General features: G+C 35.3%; 1 protein-coding gene across 1 annotated transcript in view; it reads left to right on the top strand.

Moving 5' to 3' along the window:
* LCORL (ligand dependent nuclear receptor corepressor like) overlaps window positions 1-18,355 on the top strand; it is a 151,789-nt gene that overhangs the window by 119,117 nt on the left and 14,317 nt on the right. The window contains exons 8-10 of the mRNA XM_077750465.1: window positions 14,879-14,928; window positions 16,116-16,141; window positions 18,184-18,210. Of these exons, the coding sequence (XP_077606591.1) occupies window positions 14,879-14,928; window positions 16,116-16,141; window positions 18,184-18,210 (103 nt within the window). The remainder of the gene's footprint in view (window positions 1-14,878; window positions 14,929-16,115; window positions 16,142-18,183; window positions 18,211-18,355) is intronic.

Genomic DNA, 18,355 nt, shown 5'->3' with positions numbered 1-18,355 from the left:
GATTGGTAATCATGTGGTTTCTATTAACAGTCCAAATATCTTTCATCAAATGTGATTTTTTTTTTTTTAGCCATTATCTTTTCAAATATATTGTAACTCTCACTTTATCACCTGTCAAAATGTACCAAGGTGTATTTTGGATGCTCTCATTCTATCTTCTCTATCTCTTATCTTCTCTTTCATATATTCTACCTCTTTGTCTCCTTGTATTGCATTCTGATTAGTTTTTTAGAACAGTCTCCAAATTCACTAATTCTCTCTGGAGCTATTCTAATTGGTTTAACCTGTATCTTCAGTTTTTAATTTGTTATTACATTTTTCATTTCCACAAATTATTTGTAACCTTTTTAAAATAGTCCTGTCAGTGTGCCCTTTATTTTACCAACAAATAAATAAGCAAGATATCAAGAATAACTGGGAAGATTATTTTAGGTAAGGTGGTTAGGAAAGTCTTCCTGAGGAAATGAGTTTGAGCAGAGACTTGAATAATGAGAAGTCCTCCATATGAAGATCTGACATTCCAGGTGGAAGAAATAACAGATACAAAGACAAAAATATCAGAAATAAAAAACAGAAACAAATCAGTTATGTTTGAGGAACTATATGAAGATTGCCTCAGTTACTTAAAAATCAAGAGACTATTGAAAGCTTTTTCTATAAAGTCAGACTATAGAATGGCAAGAAATATAATTGTTACAGAATATATGAACTGGGTTTTTCATTTTTCTGTCTTATAAAGAATATCACAAACAAAAACTATGCTCTCTGCAGTCAGATGTTCCGTACATGTTGCCATGTAAACAAACCATCACTTGACTAACATAATTTGCTATGTGAAGCATAAAAAGAAAGAAAGAAGGGGAGAGGGGAAAGAAGGACAGAAAGGAAGAAAAGATTAACTTTCTTTGTAACCGTTACATTTTTCCTGAATAGTTGTTATAGTTTAATACTAAATTGGTCACTTTAACACCATATGGTTTCTAAGTGACAGTACATCGGATTTTAGTTTTCTTTATAATTTTATCTGTTTTTGTTCTGAGGAGATAACTTTCATAATGAATATCTTAACATAACTTTGAATTTTCAGTTTGCCAAAATTATACTCTCATGCTCAGATTGAATAAAGTAAAGCTGGCATTACTTCTGTATTTAAAATCTTCCTCTTAGTTTTCTATTACATAAAGAACAAAATTTAAATTTATTTTCATGACTTGTTTGGCTTTGCTAAGATCTTGTTCAGGTCTACTTCTCTGTCTTATATAGAGAGAATATATATGTAAATATATGTTCAAGGTTATTCATTGAGGGCTTTATGTATGTATGTATGTTTTATTTATTTCTGAGAGAGAGAGGCAATGTGAACAGGGGAGGGTCAGAGAGAAGGAGACAAAAAATCTGAAGCAGGGTCTAGGTTCCAAGCTAGCTGTCAGCACAGAGCCCGATGTGGGGCTCGAACCCGCCAACTGTGAGATCGTGACCTTAGCCAAAGTAGGACGCTTAACCGACTGAGCTACCCAGGCACCCCTGAGGGCATTATTTATAATAGCAAAGTGTTAGAAATATATTCTGGTTTGCAAAAACAAATCAGGAAAAGATAAAAACTAACAGCATGGTTACCAATAAGTGGGTGAAGTAGAAGAGGCAGAGAGGATAAGATGCAAGTGCTGTGAATAGACCTTGTGTAGTTTTATGTAAATATCATACACATTCCAAAGAATACACATTTTTTAGAAAAACAAAGCAGTCCCTAAACATTTGAGAAAGAATGTAACATACAAACCTGGCTGCATTATATGACACGAAAGAAAGAATTATATGAGGTGACTTTAGCCAGTATTTTGACTGTGCATTCTTAGTGGGATATATTTTAAGGACAAGGAGTGCTTCAAAGAAGTCCTTTTGGTAATATTAGTAATCATATTGCCATTGTTTGTTATTTTGAATCTGAAATGATAAATATGTAGTCATGTTAACATTAGGGAACCAAGATTTTCAGGGTAAGGGGGAAAAATACAAGAGTAAAATCCAAGAAGTAAAAACACTTTAATATTATATGTGAATTGGAAATGTGAGTGCAAATTCATGAATTTTTTTTCTCTTCAAAAATATGCATTTCCTAGTCTGGTTACTGAAGTACCCTAAAAGCAATGACAGCTCAATGACATTGAACTTAGGCCTGGATCATGGTCCTTAAACGTTATTTTCCCTGGGGCACCTGGATGGCTCAGTTGGTTAAAACCCCTCTGACTCTTGGTTTCGGCTCAGAACATGATCTTACAGCTTCATGGGTTCAAACCCTGCATCAGGCTCTGCGCTGGTTCAAACCCTGCATCATGGAGCCTGCTTGAGATTCTCTCTCTCCCCTCTTTCTTTCTGCCCCTCCCTCACTTGTGCTGTCTCTCTCAAAATAAGTAAACTTAAAAAAAAGCTCCTTAGGAAAATAAAATTTAAAAAAAAACAAAACATTATTTGCCTTTAGGGGCACCTGGGTGGCTCAGTCAGTTGAGCAACAGACTCTTGATTTCAGCTTGGGTCATGGTCTCACAGTTCATGAGTTCAAGCTCTGTGCATGGGTCTTTGTGCGGACAGTGTGGAGCTTGGGATTCTCTTTTTCCTTCTCTCTCTGCTCCTCCCCCACTCATCCTAACTCATTCTCTGTCTCAAAGAAACTTAAAAAAATTAAAAAATAAACATTTTTTTTCCTGTAAAATGAGGCTAGCTACTTCTTTGCAACCCAGGTCTGGATTAGAAAGTGTACAGAATGAGCCTAGATAGAACATCTTGTTTCAGCAAGTAAGGAAGCTCTAAAGACTGAATTGTCAACAGAATACAGAAACCAATGTTAAGGGTTCCCCATTGGCCAATATGAGAACATTTGAGCATCAAAAGGAAGAAAAATTGCAACTGAAGTCTGCTGAATGTTTTAAAATCCATTAGTTTATGATAATCAGAAAATAGAAGTGACTTGGGGCGCGTGGGTGGCTCAGTCGATTAAACATCTGACTTCAACTCAGGTCATGATTTCATGGTTCATGGGTTCGAGCCCCGTGTCGGGCTCTGTGCTGACAGCCAGCTCAGAGCCTGGAGCCTGCTTCAGATTCTGTATCTCCCTCTCTCTCTGACCCTCCCCTGCTCATGCTGCCTCTCTCTCTCTCTCAGAACAAATAAAAACATTTAAAAAAATTAAAAAAAAAAAAAAAGAAAATAGAAGTGACTCTCAAAGCCTTTAGTCCACACTGGAGGTATGATAGTATACCAACTCCTTACTGTGCAAATGAGCAATTAAAGGAAAAAGTTAAGCATAATTCCTTTTTTTTTTTTTTTAATAAAAAGCACATTGTGTTTCAGGACCAAATAGCCATCATTTAAGGAAGATTCTTAAATTTATTTTTTATAGTTTATTTTTGAGACAGAGACAGAGCATGAGTGGGGGAGGGGCAGAGGGAGAGGGAGAGAGAATCTGAAACAGGCTCCACGCTCTTAGCTGTCAACACAGAACCTGATGCGGGGCTCAAACCCACGAACTGCGAGATCATGACCTGAGCCAAAGTCGGAGGCTTAACCAACTGAGCCACCCAGGCGCCCCTACGGAAGATTCTTAAAGAAGAATCTTTAACCTAATAAATATGGAAGACACGATAGCCTAAAAGTATTACTATTTTGCGTCCCCTAATAAGATAATTGAATCAAACATCATCATCAGAAGATCAGACTATTAGAGGAAAGCTTGCTTGGGGAGCTTTACAGTGGATGATGGGGTCAGACGATCACCATCAGAACACAGTGATCACTTGAGCATCATTGAAATTAGACTATGTGCCTCCTGAAATGTTGCATCACTTTTGAAGTATTCTTGTTGAAAACATTGGATATGAATCTAAGCAATTCTTTTTTAAGTTTATTTTAGAGAGAGTGCATGAGTGGGGAGAAGCAGAGAGAATCCCAAACAGGCTGTTAGCACAGAGCCAGACACAGGGCTTAATCCCACGAACCATGAGATTATGACCTGAGCTGAGCCACAGTCAAGAGTCCAGGCACCCCTCTAAGTAATTCTTTAGGCCAGTGGTTCTCAAATGTGGTTTAGCCAGCTCTTGGAGCCCCTGAAACTTTTTCAGGGAATACCTCAGGTGAAGACTAAATAATATAAGTTATTTATCCTTTTCACTCTCATTCTCTCACAAATACGTAATTAAGTCAGCTAGAGACTACATGATGTAGTATATCTAAAGACATTGAATACAGAAGCACATATGACAATTTAGCTATCTTCTATTAAGCTAGACACTAAAGAGATTTGCAAAATTATTGAAAAATCTCATGTTTTACTTTGAAAGTATTATTTTGCATTAAATTTCTTTAAAAACTAATATTTATAGTTATCAATTAGGGATATTTTAAAAATTTATTGGTTTAATTTATAATATGGTAAATATAAGTGGATATAACTCACCTCAACCAAAGCTCTTTGAGGTCCACAGTAATTTTTAAGATTGAAAAGAAATTGTAAGATCCAGAAGTTTGAGAACCATTTGCTTTAGAATTCATTCAAGTTTAAGAATTACTGGGAAATCAAAGTACGTGACCACAGGAAACAAAACAAACCGTAATGTAAAATGTTCTGTAGTAGAACTGATAACTTAGCTTCTTCAAAAAGTCAATGTTATAAGGACTCATTAGAGGAAATTTCAGTACAAACTAGGTGTTAGATGATAGCAAGGAATTGGTATGGTTATGTATGAAAATGCTTATATGTTTTAAAGATGCATGATATAGAAATGATGTGACATCTGTAATTAGCCTAAAATACTTTAGTAAATAGGAATAAATGGAGCAAGTATAGCAAAAATGTAGGTAATTGTTGTAACTGGAGAGTGGATATAATGGGCAAATCATTTTTTTATGTTTGAATTTTATCTTGATAAAATTTCTTTTTTAAAAAAGAACACATCACATTCTCAGTGGCTTTGCCTGATCATTTATTCCAACATAGTAACCTTTTTCCACCTGCTATTGTTATTACTGTGTCCTGTTACTGGGTTTTATTTTCATTATAAGTCTTACCACCTTGTGAAATTTTTTTTATTGATTTATCCTTTCTTTGTCTTCCCCTCTAGACAATAAGTCCCATGAGAGCAGGAACATTTTCAATCTTGTTTTCTATTATTTACTGTGTGCCTAAGAAAATGACTGGCATATTATATCCAATCAATAAGTACTAACTGAATGAATGAACTATAAAGGCTATGTGTTATAGAAAAATTAGAAAATAAGTAAGCAAATGAAGAAAATAAAATTATCCTTCCTTAGCCATCCAAAGTTAAGTTTTCAATTCTTCCTAATCATTTTCTGGGGAAAAAAAATACACACAGTCTGTCTTTCTAGAGCTCATGCCCACAAATCATACATTATATAATCCTATGCAACTTGCATTTTTAAAATCACATTTTTAAGGGTACCTGAGTGGCTCAGTCAGTTGAATGTCCAACACTTGATTTCAGCTCAGGTCATGATCCTAGGGTCGTGGGATCAAGCCCCACATGAGGCTCCATCCTGAACCTGGACCCTGCTTAAGATTCTCTCTCCCCACTTCTGTCCTGCTTGTGTACACTCTCTCTCAATTTAAAAATATATAATATTAATATTTTTAAACATTCTTATGTTACTAAATATTTTTCTACAGAATCATTTGCTTTTTTGAGTAGTATTTGGTTGTGTGGATCACATTATATTTAATCCTGTCTTCAGATACGTAAGTAAACATGCTTGAACTAAGATTTTGCACTCAATTTTTACCTTAGGACACATTCCTAGAAGTGAAATTGCTGCCTCAAGGTACACACATATAAAGCTGTTAGAAGTTGGGGTGCCTGGGTTGCTCATTCAGTTAAGCAGGTCTTGATCTCAGGGTTGTGAGTTCAAGCCCCATGTTGGGTTCTGCGCTGGGCATGAAGCCTACTTAAAATAAAAAAAGCTGTTAGAAGTCAAGTTATTTGGGGGTTGGGGGTGAGTTGATGATTAGAGGATGATATATGGTGGGGGTGTCTCTTGGTGGAAGGTGGTAATGTAGGTGCTGTTTACATAGGACTGTTTAGTTTGTGAAACTTGATTAAACTATATATACTTATGTGGATTTTTATTATGAATGTCATTTCAGTAAAAAGTTTTTTAAAAAATTTTTGGATAAGCATGACAGACACTATCAAATATATCATCAACAAATGCAAAGTCTTCCAATATGGCATTGTAGTAATAAGTATACATCCCACATTTTAAGTAAAAAAGTTTGATTAAAATTTGAACATAATAGAGTAGTGCAATATATGGAATGAAAAAAACCTGTTTTAAAAAATATTTTTCAAGTGTGGACTTGAAGCCTTTTGAAACTTTGTGTTAATTTAGTACTTGTAGGAATAACAGAAGAAGAAAAAAGAACTGCATTGAAATTCTAAAATGGTATTTGGTGAAAGTGTAAACCTTATTTAATTTTACCAGTAATATTTTTTAATGAAATTTAGTGTTATTTATTTTTACATCCTAAATTCACTAAAAGCACTCTAATTTACATGGTCTCTTATTAATAAATAGATGAATGAATCTTGTGGGTTTCAGGTATATATGCACTAAATAAAACATATCAGAAAGACTATGACTTTCCCTTTTTAAAACATGCTTGTAGAGGGTGCCAAATAAGGGTAGGAAAAACCAATATTAAAACTTAATTGATGTGCTACTCTGATAGTTTATTGGTTATTTCCTCTATGACTCTGAACTCGGTGGTTAAAGTAGTAACAGTAAAAACAATTTAAAAATAAAATTTGGGTAAACCCAAGGGAATACTTTTACACTTTGGTATTATTTTGTCAACAAGTCTGGGTTAATAAATTTTATTAATAAGTTTGAGTTAATAAGTTTTAGTATATGTATGCAAGTGTGTATCTATCTACACACATATTTTAGCTACCCAGATCCTTATCAGAGATCACCACTGTTGCTATTTGGTATATTTACTTTCAGGTTTTATTCTATATTTGACTTTTTGGCTTTCTGTATGATTAGTTATCTATATCTCTATTCAAGTTTATATCTGATGTTTTTTTGTAAATGTTTACTTATTTGTGTATGTGTGTGTGTGTGAGAGAGAGAGAGAGAGAGGGGCAGAGTATGAGCAGAAGAGGGGCAAAGAGGGAGACACAGAATCCAAAGCAGGCTCCAGGCTCTGAGCTGTCAGCACAGAGCCCCAATGCAGGGCTGGACCCCACAAACCACAAGATCATGGCTTGAGTAAAAGTTGGACACTTAATTGAGCCACACAGGCACCCTTATATCCTATCTTTTAAAAACATTATAATAGCAGTTGCAGTGCTCCGTGTTTTTATTTATTTATTTATTTATGAGAGAGAGAGAGAGTGCGCGAGTGTGGGAAGGCCAGAGAGAGAAGGAGACACAGAATCCAAAGCAGACTCTAGGCTCTGATCTGTTAACACAGAGCCCGAAGCAGGACCCAAGCCCACAAACCACGAGATTATGACCTGACCCGAAGTCAGATGCTCAACCAACTGAGTCACCCAGAAGCCCCTTCCATGTTTTATTAATTATCTTAATGGATATGTTAGACCTAATTCTCAAATAAATGAAAGTACCATAATTTATATAACCATTTAAAAAATATTTAGGGTTGTAAAAAATTGTAAATCTTTCATTTATCTTTGTACATGAAAACATTTCCACATTATATATTTTCTTAAAATAGATGTCTAAAAAAGTGTGAACATTTTTTTAAGGCCAAGAAGCAATTTTTAAATTTTAGAGAGTGTGCTAACAGGGTTGAGGGGCAGAAGGGGCAGAAGAAGAGAGAGAGAATCCCAAACAAGCTCTATGCTCAGCACAGTGCCCAGTGCAGGGCTCAATCCCACAACCCTGGGATCACAACCTGAGCTGAAATAAAAAATTGGACACTCAACTGACTTAGCCACACAGGCACCCCAAAATGTATAAACATTTTTAAGATTTTTGATAACATATTGCTATAATGTTTCCAAGTGTGTCATGTTCCTAAGCTAGTAATGTTTGACCATGCCCAGATTATTACACCATTGCCAACATTATAATTTGTCTTTTTAGGGGCTCCTGGGTGGCTTAGTCGGTTAAGCGTCCGACTTTCGCTTAGGTCATGATCTCACGGTTCGTGAGTTCGAGCCCCGCATCGGGCTCTGTGCTGACTGCCAGCTCAGAGCCTGGAGCCTATTTCAGAGTCTGTATCTCCCTCTCTCTCTGACCCTCCCCCGCTCGCACTGTCTCTTTCTCTCTCCTAGAAATAAATAAAAAACATTAAAAAATATATATATATAATTTGTCTTTTTAAACATCAGATTAGAATTTTGGTTAAAGGCAGACTCTACAACATGGCTATCTGAGTTTGAATGGCATTTTCACTACTTAACAACTATGTGATTGTGGGCAAGATAATTGACCTGTCTTTCACTTTCAATTTTATCATTAAAATGTGCAAATTTGTAAAACCTATTATTATATTGGGTTGTGGAAGCACTAAGTGGGTTAAGACAGGTAATACTCTTTGTTTTGCACACTTTATTTGCACTATAGAAAAATACTAGTTTTATATATTTAGTTTTTTTGTGAGTTACTAATATGTTCTAGAAGTCATCTGAATATGAATAAATTAATAATTTAAATCCAGGAATCTCCTAGAGAGTACAGTAAGAAAAGACCAGAAAGAGCCAAAGGCTGACTAGGACCATACATTGAGGAATTAAAGAAAGACAAGACCCATTTAGGGAGATAGATAAGAAGTGATCTGAGCTATAAGGTAGAAATAACATTAAGGTATTTATCAAAACTGTTAACATAGGTTTGCGGTTTGCATCAAACATTATTAAATGTTAAGTAGCAGTGATTTTGATTAAAGTTTTATTGCTAGTAATTACCATTTTTGTGAAATTTCATTTGGAATATTCTTCCCTCTAGACAATATAAAATTTATGTGATTTTGGGGATGCCTGGGTGGCTCAGTCAGTTAAGCATCCAACTTCGGCTTGGGTCATGATCTCGCAGTCCGTGGGTTTGAGCCCTGCTCCAGGCTCTGTGCTGACAGCTCAGAGCCTGGATACTTCAGATTCTGTGTCTCCCCCTCTCTCTGCCCCTCCCTTGCTCATGTTCTGTCTCTCTTAAAACTAAATAAATATTAAATTTTTTTAAATTTAAAATTAATGTGATATTTTCTCCTCTCATTAAAGTTTGATTGCTTTGGGATGCCTGGTGGGCTCAGTTGGTTTAGTATCCAGCTCTTGATTTCAGCTCATGTCATGATTCCAGAGTCATAGGGTTGAGCCTTGTGTCCAGCTTTTTGCCAAGCATGCAGCCTGCTTCAGATTCTCTTCCTCTGTCCCTTTCTCCTGCTCATGCTGTCTTTGTCACTCATGCTCTCTCTCAAAAAACAAAATAACAAAACAAACAAACAAGAAAACACCTAACTTGTTTTCATGTACTGAATCATACTATTATTTATATATTTAATATTGGTGGTAGATAAGTGGCTTCAAAGACTCATGTTCATACTCCAGTATAGACTGAGCTTCATGATTTGCCTTGTATAGCTACTGAAGACCAAGTGTTGTGAGGAGTTAATAAATATATTTTTAATATATGTAATATTCATAATTAAGTGATTAATGATCATCAGTCTTGACAATAATTTCTGAAGAAAAATCTGTATGATTATTAGAACCTAACAAATATAGAAATTGAAAACCATTCTTAGCCTCTTTATCTTAAGCAGTTTCTCTGTGTGAAGCTAACCCTCTCTTCCATATAGGTATCAACCTTTTGACTGTGTTGTCATCTTCTGAGTGGCTGAACAAAGTTAATCGATTGCATGACTGTTTTGTTAGTCAGAGTTTGTTGTTTGCAGTGCTGATTATTGTGACAAAATTGAGTAAGTCATTGATGAGTCAGTGAATAAGTATTGAGGTACTGTTCCTTTCAGGCCCTGGCTTAGAGAGTGGATATTGCAAGAACATCAGCTAGGTAATTATGCTTAATTAAATATAAATGTTAAATAGATCCTAAACATAGTTACTAACTCCCCTATTGGACTTTAGGGGCTAAAGTAGGGAAATTATAATAATATGCCATAAATACAATATAGAAGAATAGAAAAGGTGTTGTAGGGAAAATTAGAAAAATGTTTGAGGGGATGATTCTGAAGGATGTGTAGAAGTTAGCCAGGCCAAGAGAACACAGAGCATACTTTGAAGAATGGACAAAGGACATAAGATGAGAGAAAGAATGGTGTCCTTGGAGGGGTGAAATACAATTCTGTTATAACAGTTGCATTTGTCTGCTTTGAATAGATCCTTGATCAGGAATTTGCATGAAAATACAGAACTGAATATTTGTTAATGAAAATTCAAATCTTGATTTTAACAGAAGGTGAATTCTAAAAAAATTAACCCAGTAAAGTGTTGATATCAAGAAATTGCCCAGTTTAGTCATGGTTTCAGCTTTTCAAGCATTGGTCCATTTTAAAAGTTATCTCTAATAGTATATAACATATACAGTTTACCTGACCTTGTTGTAAGATTACACTGGTCCCTCTTTAATTCTGTACGTGTCATACTAGTTGTTTGATTAACAATAAGTAAATTGTAGTGTTAAGACCCAGTCTATAACTAGTAAATGGAAACAATCTGTTTTTATTTTTATGAAATTTTCAAATGTATAGAAATATACAGCACAATAGTCGTGTTCCTGTCACCCAGACTAATAAATATGTTATTTGATCATGTTTGCTTCTGATAATACTTTCTCTTAAGGAACTATCACATCTTTTTCTTTGTTTTTGGAAACAACCTCTGATAATACCTACTTATACATTGATAAGCAAAATCTTTTTGTGTGCTTTAAAAGTGCACATTAATGCATACTAAATGCACTCTTGTTAATTTACTCCTGCACCTTGCTTTTCTTACCAAATTAGCAAAAATTAAAAATATCAGCAACATCAAGTGTTGCCAAGGATGTGGGAAAGTAAGTTGGTGATATCTACTAAAGTCCAAAATGTAAAGTCCAGCACTTATACTTCTAGGTGTATAACTTAGAAAAATTCTTATACATGAGCACAAGAAAGCACTTAGAAGGATTTTCATTTTAGTATAGTTTGTAATAGTGTGAAACAGAAACAACCTACATACCTACCAGTACTTGAATGGTAAATAAATTTCAGTCCCTCTGTCTTCTACTTATTTTATATTGCCATAGAGCATACATAATAAGTGGTTAGTTTTTATCCATCAAGTTAATTATTAGTACTTTGGAAATAATACACACACAAGACAGTCTAGTTATGGTATGCTAACTACATTGTGAAGGAGTGATGCTGCTAGCTATAAACACTACAGCTAGATCTAAATCAGCAGCAGGAGCAAAAAAATCCCATTTACCCTCTGTTTGTGATCTTTTCCTTTTCTCATTCTTTCCAAGCTGTCTCTTCCCTTTTCTTGTTTTTGCTTTTCTAATTTGGACAACCCTAGAGATGACTCTTTATGGTTTTCTAACTCTTGAGCTATAGGAGCCGTTATATCAGCAAAGTACTTCAGTATAGGCCAAAGCACTACTAACAAAAAGTGAGATTTCTGTGATAACTAAAATCTTTCTAAAAATTCTTTACATATTTATGTATCTTGTATTCACTACATAAATTTTCATTGACTGATTTTACTGCGTGGCAGAAATATGTTGAAGGGGTATATTTTTTGTTTTAACTGGATAACAGACTATAATGGATTCCTTGAGTTAGCAAATACTTTTAGAGCAAAACATTTAACATAGGTACCCTAGGTATGGAGACACAGCTGTGGGGAAAAAAATTACAGCATTTCTCACTCTGGTCACTGTTTAGAGTTTTGAAAGAAGAAGAATCAGGAGTATACACCTGATTTGGGTGGCTCTCTTTTTAAAGATGGAACAGGACCTAGGTCTTGTTTAAAATTATCTCTAGCCAGGGCCATGTGTCTAAGACTGGTCCAAAAAGGACAAGAATGCCTTTATTGCCCTAAGTAGGGAGCTACAGCCTAATTTGCATAGTTAATGTAAAGGAGAGAGAGAAAGAGTTCCCAGTATCTCCTTTTCTTACTTCTGGTGTGTGGAATAATTAACTAAATCGGCCATATCAAAAGACTAGAAGAGTTTAGAATTGGAGAAATTTCATTAATTCATTTTGTAACATTGACTGGGAATAACAGACTTATGGAGAGTGTGTTTTATGTGCTTCAAACTACATAAAACAGGAGCAGAATCAAAACTAGTGAATTCAGTGTTAAATCGGAATATAAATTAGGTAGTAATGATTTCTTGAAGAAGATTTTATAAGGTCTTGAATTAGCAAAATTTAATTGTTGAAGAAGAGAAATGAGATAATAAAGGAAAAGACATTTCTTTCTTTCTTCTTTCAGTAGGTTACATCACTCTACACTTTATGAAATACAAATAAATAGATCCCTGGCCTGAGGAATTCAGTCTTGTGGGAGAAAAAGGTCTATAAATCAATTATTGCAGGACAGTGTCATAAGTGTTACAGCATGCTGTTGACACAACGGAAACAAAAATCTGCTTCTACTTGGGGGCATATGGATCTTTAAAGATAATTAGGAGTTTGACAAGTTGAAAAGGTAGAGCACTCTAGGCAGAGGGAACTGTGCACTGCAGTTTGAGAGACCTGACACCACATAGCATGTTTGAGGAACTGCAAGTGGCTAGGTACACAGAGAGTATGAGGGTTGAGTTGAGTTGGAGACAAAGCATAAAAAACTGAGCTCGATAGATAGCCTGGGACAAGATGCTTCATTTAACAATTTTTTAAGGTACTGTGTACCATGTGCTGTGTTTACTTGTCCTGTCTCCCCTTTTAATTCTTCAAAATTCTATTCACCAAATATTTACTGAACACTTATTGTGTGCCAGGCACTATTCTAGATAGTGGGGACACCTGGGTGAATAAAATAGACATGGTCTTTGCCTTCACATAGCTTATAGTCTGCATGGCTAACAATGGTAAGTATATAAGCAACTAGAATATAGCATGCTAAGTGCTAAATAATGTAGTGTTGCAGGTATAGGAACCTAGAATAATGACAGTCAACCAAATCCAAGTTGGGTCCTGAATGATCGAATGATGAGTAAGATTTAGTGAGAATTAAGAGGAGTGTGGGGATACAAAGAGAGGATTCGAAGTATTCTACGCTTGATTTTAGCCAAAAGGCCAAGAAGCGATGAGGATTAGGAGTATTCTAACAGAGGAAACGAACCAAGTGTGCAAGCCCAGAGTTAAGAAGTACTGTAGCACTTTTCCCAACGTTTCTCTACGGGTTTCCCTACTCCATCCTCAGCCCCTTGCCATCCATTCTCACCGCAGCAGATTGATCCTTTAAAAGCATAAATTAAAATTGAGTCAGTCTTATGCTCAGAATCCTCCAAACCTCCTTCCTGTCTCAAAGTAAAATTCAAATTTCTTACCGTTGCCTAAAAGGCCTAATGTGATCTGCCTTCTTACATTTCTGAACTCATTTCACTCAGCCTGGCTTACTCCTTTCCAGCTACGCTGGCCTCTTTGCTATTCCACAAACATTTTAGAAATGATTCTGTATCACAGCCTTTATACAAAGTGTTCCTTATAGAAGCTCTCCCCCAGGTAACATGTTTGATTGGTCATGGTTGGTACCATGACAATAAGTACTTTTTATACCTGTTACTGCTGCTTCCAAATTCCTAAAATAGTGCTTTGCACATAGTAGGCACTCCATAATATTATTATTGAATTATACCTAATAGGTTATGAGTGAGACAATTTTATTTTTCTATATTTGTATCTTGCCAGGGCCCTTAAGTGTTAGATATATTTATATGGTAACAATAAAACCCAGTTGAATTGTTATTGACCAGCTTGAACTTTTTAGTATATATTGTAAGTATAATGATTCTTTATAACTTTTCAGATTTTTAGCTATCAGCAAAGAAATATTCACAGTATTATTTGGTGCTGTGTTTTCAATTCATTATTTATTTTTATTCTTTTTGACCCTCAAGTTTGTCAGATTAACAACATGTCTGAATCATTGATTTTATTTATGTAAATTCAATATTATAACAATAATAAAAGTAACTACACTTCAATAAATACTTAGGCAGTTTTCTAGCAGGCTGTTTTTCCTAAAATGTTACATGCTTACAGGTTATGTCTTCATCCAATAACAGATATAAACACTATATTATATAGGCAATGATTCAACTGTTATATGTTTCAGCCATTTAAAACAGTAAAATTTTATGCCAAATTCTTAAAAAGACATTGGTTATACATAAGAGTCACAGTTTACTGCTTAAAGTATATGTTCCACATATTGCTAGTCCTAGTAAATGCTAGTTGTTGTTCTCTTGTTCATCATCATTTTTTTCTGTGGTCTCTGTTTTGTACAACTTACATCATTCCTACTTTCTCGAAGCATTATCTGGGCAGCCTTGAATAGAAAAAAAAAAATCATGGATAAGCAGTTAAATGGCTGTTCACTGCAGAACAGTGGGAAAGATGACCAAGTGTTGCTTTTAAATAGATTTTATATCATAGCCTGTTTGTTTCTTCATATCACTTAGTAATGCCAGCTCCTCTGTTCTTTTTTCCTATGTAGTGCCTTCCCAGTCATGTCCTGTTGCTAAAACCACCAAATGAGTTGGTAATGGCCACATGTCAAATACAAGTGTTAATTTTTAGGTCATGAGTTAGTAGATCAGCAAAAATGAAATGTGAAAATGTAAGGATTACCTATCTGTCACAAATATAAAGTTTTTTCTCTTGCAAAAATTATAGGGGATGGAGTGTTAGATCTCTCTACAAAGAAAACCAGCATAAAATCTGNAGTAAGCTATAGGAAAGAAAATTTTATTAAGAAAGTCATTAGAGAAGGACGCCTTGGGTGGCTCAGTCGGTTAAGCGTCTGACTTTGGCTCAGGTCATGAGCTCACGGTTCGTGGGTTCAAGCCTTGCATTGGGCTCTGTGCTGACAGCTCAGAACCTGGAGCCTGCTTTGGATTCTGTGTCTCCCTCACTCTCTGCCTCTCTCTCACTCTCTCAAAAATAAATAACATTTAAAAATTTTAAAAAAATTATAAGAGAAAATGCATTTACAATTCTGTATATATCTTTATGGGAAAAAATCTGCATGTAAGTGGACCCATGCAATTTAAACCTGAGTTGTTAAAGATCAACTGTGGTTAATATGGGAAAGAGGTCTGAGCTACACATAAAGATTTCAGAGTCCCGTAAGAATTGAAGCCATGAGAGTGGAATAGATTATTCAGTGTAAAATGGGAAGAGCCTAGGGTTTCAGAGTCCCAAAGACATAGAGGGAAAAAAAAAAAAAAGATATATAGAAGGAGACTGATGAAGCTAGTCACAAAGTAAGAGGAAAGCCAGGAGAGTATAAGGAAATATGTTTTAAGAAGGGATAAAACAACAGTGTAAACTGTTGATAAGAGGTCAGTTAAGTCCTGAAACGTTTCCATTAAAAGTAGCACCAGGGTTATTGTAATGATTTTGGTTTTGGTGGGGAAATGCAACCAGAAATCTTATGACTGACTTAATGCAGGAAGAGGATATGAAGAAAATTAGCACAGAAAACTGTAAATGGCTATGACTGGAGAGGAAATAGGGAGATAGCGAGAGGAAGCTCTAATGAAGACTGGTTTTAAAAAAAAGTTTAGATGCCAGTAGAAAATGAAAGGTTGAAGATACAAACATGAGATCGCAAGCTGTGGAGATGGAGTGAAGCCCCAGAGTTGATTATTGGACATTGTGGACCATGATTAGATTGGTTTGGGCCAGAAGAGTCACTTCTCTCTTAAAACATGAGAACAATGGGAACAACATATGGGGATGCAAATCAGTTTACAAATCCATGGGCAGAAGATTGAGGATGTTAGATCTATTTTCAAGGAGTCCAGATGTAATTTAAGGGTAATATGATGGGCATTGTACAATGTAGGTAACATATGAAATCTGTCTCAAGAAATAACAGAATTTAACAGCTTTGTGATTTTTATCTCAGCTGCCAGAATGTAAGCTTGGACAAAGGTGGGCCCTTAGATTTAAGTGGGTTAATTGTATTCACAAATAAACAAAGAAATCAAGCCTAGAATTCATTCTGTGAATAGCGAGAAACTGTATGATCAAAGTATAATTCTAGAGAGTCTTTTCTGATCATAACACACAGTATAGATTTGAGGAGGAGGACAAATGGGGTATGTGAAAGGCTAGCTGCAAGAGATGATTTTTGAGGTGATTATGGCCTAAAATGGAGTATGGCTATTGAAAATAATAATATAGAACTTTTGAATATCAGTATCTTTTGAGTTACCAAGTAAATATGTGCCTTTCCTAATTGACAAATATCTGGATGTAAATAAGCTTACTTTGGACACATTTAAGGAAATTTTAAGACTAGAATAACTTATGTGGACTTGAGGTTACTATACTCAGTGTACTCATCTAAAATATTAAATTTTGCCATAAAAACTAAGAATTCAAATTTATACTTTGAATTAGATTCTGAGGTGGCCTACAACTGTTCAGTGTGTCTGTGTCTCCTGTTTTGTCATTGGTTCTCAAAAATGACCAAATACAGACTTTCCCATTCAGAATTCTGGTTTTCACACAGGTGTGTAACTGATAGTATACTCCTTTACCTCCCTGACACTAAAGCCAACCATACGTCCTCCTCTGGTCCTGCTCATGAATGGTTTCCCTCAGTTTTTGAATCCTAACTCAAAATGTCCTTTTAGATTTGTCTGTTTGAGGCATGCCTTGGCACAGAATAGCCTAAACATTTTAGCCATAAAATTTAGAGTTAGCATTTCTTCATGTGCTATTATTCAGCTTCATAATCATCATTTAATGGGAGAACTGTGAAGCACAGAGTAGATGATTTTCTGAATTTCATTTATTCAGATAGAGAAACATTTCTAGCTGACTCACTGTCACCTTAATCTAGTTTGCTACACAAGCATTCTAGAGACAGAGCCCAAGATGCAGTAGTGTTGCAAGACATTCCTTGTGCAAAGGGTTCTGGGGTCCCACAGCTTTGGGAAATGCTCAGTTCTCTTTCCTGTGCCTCCTGACTCACAGTGTCCCATTAACATGTTAAACTCCATTGTCCAAACTTTATATATCACAACTTTCTATATCCTACAGTTTGGGAAACATAATTGGAAAACACTGCTCTACATAGTTTCCTGAGTAAAGAGAAGAGTTCTAGGTTTTGAAGAGTTTCTAACTCTTGCTGTAATGCTGTATTTAAAAATATAGAACAGTGACTTTGATAATCCCCTGTCTTAATGTTTTTTTCTTAGATTTTTTTCTTGGATATTTTATATTCTGTTTCTCTGTCAACCATTACTTATTTTTTACACAATATTCTACTTCACTAATTGTCCTGCATCTTTCATGGAAAGCCATCCAATTTATTCAACAAATTGGAAACTTTTTCTTTTGATTTAGGCATTGTGTTAGACATTAGAGTTACAAAGGAACTCAGGGAACTTATTAAGAAAATATTTCAAATAATTTTTACTTTGGCAATATAGTATAATTTGAAGAAAGATAATTTGGTTGATTCTCTATTACTAGTGGGTATGGAGTACAGAACTATTTTCAAACATAAAATTAATTATCTAAATCAGGGAGTCTGGCCCATCGCCTAGTTGTAAGTAAAGTTTTATTGTTACACTGCCATGTTTGTTTACTTACGTTTTGTCTAGTGCTATTTGTGCCACCCAAGCTGAATCGAGTAATTGTGTAAAGCCCACAAAACTTAAAATAGTGATTATGTGGCCCTTCGTGGAAAAGTTTGCTGACCCATTTCTATCAGTAGAATTTGGTATGTGGCTAGATAAAGTCATTGGATTTTTAAAAATAGATTAAAGTTACTATATCCGGTTTATTCCCAACACCCTATCTTCTCCCTGGTCTGGACAATATAATACATTTCTAACTTGTAGCTGTTTTGTTTTGCTTTATCTCTATGGGACAAGACCTGTCTTTATCCAGCAGAATGGTGCTGGGGGAGCCATAGTGGCAGTTTTATTCTATTTTTGTAAATCTTTATTCTCTCCCCGCAGCCTCCAGACCTGCTTTGTCTATCTGAGGTAAGTTGAAGGGTCACTTTTCCTCTCTTCCTTCACCAGTGGCTGCCACCTGTTAGAGTGATTTCAGTGCTTTATACCTTAAATTCCTTCCTCAAGTGTTCTCTTTTCCCCTTTTCTACCCTGGTTTTCTTCTTTACTTCTTCAC

The sequence above is a fragment of the Crocuta crocuta genome, unplaced genomic scaffold (genome assembly GCF_008692635.1).
Source record: "Crocuta crocuta isolate KB4526 unplaced genomic scaffold, BGI_CrCroc_1.0 scaffold179, whole genome shotgun sequence".
Classification (NCBI taxonomy): Eukaryota; Metazoa; Chordata; class Mammalia; order Carnivora; family Hyaenidae; genus Crocuta; species Crocuta crocuta.
The sequence above is the reverse complement of the archived record's forward strand: the minus strand, read 5'-3'. Positions and strand labels throughout refer to the sequence as shown.